The sequence below is a fragment of the Octopus bimaculoides genome, chromosome 5, assembly GCF_001194135.2.
Source record: "Octopus bimaculoides isolate UCB-OBI-ISO-001 chromosome 5, ASM119413v2, whole genome shotgun sequence".
Classification (NCBI taxonomy): Eukaryota; Metazoa; Mollusca; class Cephalopoda; order Octopoda; family Octopodidae; genus Octopus; species Octopus bimaculoides.
In genome coordinates this window covers 77775519-77780727 of record NC_068985.1, presented here as the reverse complement: position 1 = coordinate 77780727, position 5209 = coordinate 77775519, and the positions used below count along the sequence as shown (strand labels likewise).

General features: G+C 34.4%; 1 protein-coding gene across 1 annotated transcript in view; it reads left to right on the top strand.

The window, feature by feature from the left end:
• LOC106870958 (protein O-glucosyltransferase 1) overlaps positions 1–4820 on the top strand; it is a 37441-nt gene extending 32621 nt beyond the window's left edge. Inside the window, exons 8-10 of the mRNA XM_014917205.2 lie at positions 1648–1815; positions 2952–3008; positions 4553–4820. Of these exons, the coding sequence (XP_014772691.1) occupies positions 1648–1815; positions 2952–3008; positions 4553–4685 (358 nt within the window). The 3' untranslated portion in view covers positions 4686–4820. The remainder of the gene's footprint in view (positions 1–1647; positions 1816–2951; positions 3009–4552) is intronic.
• The last annotated feature ends 389 nt before the right edge of the window (positions 4821–5209 follow it).

The following is a 5209-nucleotide window of genomic DNA, read 5'->3' as shown; positions in this document are numbered from 1 at the left end:
ATATATATATATATATATATATATATATATATATACATATATATATATATATACAGTTTTTAAAACAATGCAGATATTAAGCTTGCTTATCAGGTTAAAAGAATTCCATGTTTATAATTATATCTCAACATATCTCAAAATGCAGAAAGTCAATTTTCAAAAACATTAAGGTATGCAAGACACTAAAGATGAAATTAATAATTAATAATAAGCCCTCGTATAATTAACTGACATATATAATACTTAGTGAAGAAGGTATGTTAAATCAGTGGAACCAGTAAAATGACTTCCCCGAAACCCTCTTCTTTGTTTTTACATTGATTTCTGGGTCCACAGGCTGTTATCATACCAATCACAGGAGTTTGCTCTTCTAGGATTATTGTAGTCCTTGCTGATGTATTTTATTATTAGTACTGTTATGTAACTGAAGACTTGTGTCATTCCTAGCTATATCATCTATTAATTTCACTGTGTGTCTTTTCAATTAAAGTTGGAACTCGAAGATAAAATGGTTGTAAGTGCCAAAGTGTTAAGATATTGCTAGCATGAAATCGTTTTGTATATTTCTTGGTTACATTGCAAACTAGAATGCAGGAAAAGACGCAAGTAAATTCTGCAATGACTATCAGAAAGACATAACAATCCTTTCAATTGTAGGCAAAAGGCCTGAAATTTACATTGACGCCAGTGCTCAACTGGTACTTATTTCATTGATCCTGAAAAGATGAAAGGCAAAGCTGAATTGGGCAGAATTTGAACTCAGAACATTACTCTGAATGAAATGCTACTAAGAATTTTGGCCAGAATGCTAACAATTCTGCCAGATCATTGTCTTTCAGAAAGACATAATGAAATCAATGGAACGAGCTTTTGTAATTAGGTGGCACCACTACACAGTATTTCAAGTAAAGAGACAATTATTCTGTAAATGATCCCACATATATATATATTGTTTGTGAAACGCAGGGATACATACAATAAAAATGAAAGTGTATGCAGATGGTCTCTTCCAATGCTCATTTAAAGCAGAAACAGAGCCCCAATATGTAGATCATTGTGGAATTTGTTTTTATTAGTTTCAGTCTTGGATTGCAACCATTACTGGGGAACCACTGTGAAGGATATAATCATTGAAATTAACCCTGATTACTTATTTTAAGTCTAATCCTTATTCTGATACTCTTTTTCATTCTGATAAGTTACAGAGACTTAACCCTTTTAATATCAATCTACCTGAGACGACCCCAGGTTGTATAACACACCAACTGTTTTAAAGTGGTTTAAATTATAATCTTCTATCAAAGTTTTAAGCTAAATTGTTCCAGGCCCCAGCTTAATTATGAGAAAGTTTTACTAAATTCTTCATTATTTTAAAAATTAATTGAAACAAAGGCGGTATATGTTAACAGAAATATGGTAAGGTAAAGGTTAAACAAATCAACACTGGTTGATGATTGGTGTGGCACAAACACACATGCTATTGCACTTAGAAGACATTGGTTGTCCTGGAACTATTGTAGAGTACATTTGACAAAGTGTGCTGCTCCATGAGGTTGAACTCAAAACCCCATATGCATAGCTAGATTCTTAACCATTCAATCATGCTTGCACTGAAGGTAAATTTATATTTTTTTCTAATTCCAACAGATATTTATTCAACTTCCGAGGTGTGGCTGCCAGTTTTCGCTTAAAGCACCTTTTCCTCTGTGACTCTTTAGTCTTCCATGTTGGCAGTGATTGGCTGGAGTTCTTTTACCCCTCTCTCAAACCCTGGGTTCACTATATACCAGTTCCAAATGATATGTCCAATGTCAGGTAGGTCTGATGTTTTGTCTGTTAAAACATTTTAACCACCACACAATCACTGTATGCACCACCAGAAGTACATTTTTCATAATTTGAGAACATATTTTATTTTGTATCTTTGACATAGTTTCAAGGATATTTAAATAACATGAGTGTTAAATATTAAAGTTTGATTATGAAATATTGTAAAAATATAAAAAAATTAACACATTAAATTTCCTTGTAATTAACCCTTTAGCATTTAAACTAACCATATCCAGCCAAAATATTCTACCTGTTTTATGTTCAAACTGGCCAAATCCAGTCTCTCACACCTACCTTATAATGTCATACTTAAAGTAAACAATCACATCAAAATCTCAAAATTACATGGTAATGCATGATTAGTTCAAAACAAAGCACAACATTTGAAAGTAATCTGAGTGCTAAAGGTTAAACAGTATGCAGTGTGACCATATTTAATGTCATGAATTTAAAAAATAATTTTCCAGTGCGGAAGATACACTATTAGTTCAATGTCTGTTATTTTAATAATTCTAGCAAGCATGGGAAATAACTCTAGGCAGTTTTCAATCTTATTAAACCTCTTCATCGAATCATATATTTCACTGTATTTAGCAAAATAGTGGTGAGAGAATCCCAAAGTAGTTGTACAATATTATACATGAGTAGGTGTGAAAAATTAGCATATCTTAAAGACTAAATTGTTGAATGATTAACCTGATTTAAGCATTGTACGTTAGTAGCCTAGTGGTTAGGCTGTTGCACTCACAGTTAGTAGATCATGGGTTTGATTCTCAGATTGGGCGGCATGTTGATCTCTTGAGCAAAACACTTCATTTCAATTTGTTCCTGCCCAGCCCACCTTTTGATCAGAGGGAAATATTGGCCTGTGACAACTAGTCAAGCAATCTAATGTAAGGAGAGTCACCTATGTACTTATGACAGAAAGGCTTGTAGTGGGATTTAAGACTCAGGAACTGTGTGATCAGGTGATGATGAGAGAGTGAGAGTAAGGTTATTTCCTTAATTGGAACAGATTGGAATGACCATTCATAAGGAATATTTCTAATGACCAGACAAGAATTGAACCAGTATAATTGCAAGGTTTTAAACTGTTTCTTTTGTTTATTGCACTGTTACAGAGAGCTTTTGGAGTTTGCTCAGGAAAATGATGACACAGTGAAAAAGATTGCTGACAGGTAAGTAGAGAGAAAACAAAGACACAGCCTGCACATATACACACGCACAGCACACATATGCACACATGTGCACTGTACATACACACACATGCAGTGCACACACATAAGACACATACTGCACACATAACACACACACTCCCTTCTTTCATCTTCTCTCCATCTTAAACCAATGACCTACAAAATGTATTAACAACACTAACCTTAATTTGTTGTCCCTAATCTTCCAAACTAGGAAACCCTACATATGTCCGTAGACATTACATCCCTCCAACAATTATCATTTTTTTAACATCTTTATCCTCTGCTGTATAATACATTGTCAATAGTCTGCTAGTTGCCATCCCCTTTTGTTAGGCTGCTTCACAAACACTTTTCTTCTGTAGCCTCTGGTCACTGGCATTAGACATTCTTTGACTTGAGCACTCATCATCTGGTCACATCATGTGTCCATATTACTTTCTTATTTAAGCCCTTTCCTCCCTGCAAAGCACAGGCCATCGAGTGCTTTTCTCCACCATTCTCGACTTTGGTTTGATTGTTTTGTTTTCATTTTTTTGCCCTACCTTCAGCTATTTTTAGTGCATCCCCTTTCCTTCACCCCCTTTCTTGTGGGTTCCAGGTCAGTCTGATGTGCAATGCAGGATGTTAGTTTCCTTAACCTTTCTGACACCAACTCACCGGAGACTCACCTTAGTTCTGTGATACAAGTTCCCTGTTTTGAAGTGATCTAAATTGAAACTTTCCATCAAATTTTCATGTTAATTTATGTTGGAAACACCAGCTTAGTCTTTCTTTTATCTTTTACTTGTTCCAGTTATTTGTCTGCGACCATGCTGGGGCACTGTCTTGAAGCATTTTAGTTGAACAAATCCACCCATGGATTTTTTTCTTTAAAGCCTTGTACTTATTCTATCGGTCCTTTTTGCTGAACATCTAAGTTACAAGGATGTAAACACACCATCACTGGTTGTCAAGTGGTGGTGGGACACGCACACACAATGGGTTTCTTTCAGTTTCCATCTTCCAAGTCCACTCACAAGGCTTTGGTTTGCCCAAGGTGCCACACAGTAGGACTGAGCCTAGAACCATGTGGCTGGGAAGCAAACTTCTTAACACACAGACACACTTGCACCTTAATAATGACAAAATCATTTTAATAAAGTCTTCATTGTCTTAATTGAAACAAAAGCAGTATATTTGAATATAGATATGGTAACAAAATGGTCAAGTGTGGCTTGTCTATCCTCACTTGAACTTCAGGATTTGTTCTTCCACTAGCTTCTGTCTCAACCACTTTCTGCCATAGCTCTTTTTTTATTCTTATTCACCCATCTAATTTGAAGGATGTGTCTATATTAATGCACCTTAAAAAATATTTATAGCAGAAATATAATCTGTATCTTTAATATCTTCATTTTTGTTTTGTTTCTCCCTACCTTCTGGTGTTAGCCGCACTGCAAGCATGTCCCTGCTATGCTATATAAACCCCTTTTAAATATAGCATCATTTTGGATAGCATTATAGTGTCTTCTCTTCTGTTACAGGGGCCGTAAACATATCTGGAACCATCTGCAAATGAAAGACATCACATGTTACTGGAAGACTCTTCTTCAACGTTATTCCAGATTGTTCAACTACAAACCTCATTTTAACAAAGATCTGATTCTCATCAAATAGATTATATCAACAACGATAGTGACATGAACAAAAAGTTGGGGGCCTCTGATGGCAACAGCAAAGACTTCTCGAAACGTTTTATATTTTTTCCTAGAAAAATATTATTTTCAAAATAAAAATAAAAATTTAATTTTTTCTATTTGTTTTTTTCTTTTCTTTTGTTTTTGAAATTTATCTCCATGTACCATTGATTTCCATCTATTACTTTTGTCAAACATATTTTTGTATCCAGTCTTGTACCATTTGCAGATGTTCTAATTTCCAGAGAAGTGGAGGGCTGAGTTGCTAAGCTTACAATTGCAAATTCAATTTTATTTTTTGCACTTGGTCAAATTAAACTTGCTTCAATTTAACTTACTGATGGAATTAATGAGTGCTGGTTGATTGAAACCAAGATCTGGTTTAAAATTCCAATATCAGTAAACCAATCATTTTTCAGTTTATTTATATATATATATATATATATATATAAACAATTGCAGCGTGGAAGGTGTTTATAAGCCATTTAAAATATAACAAAAGCC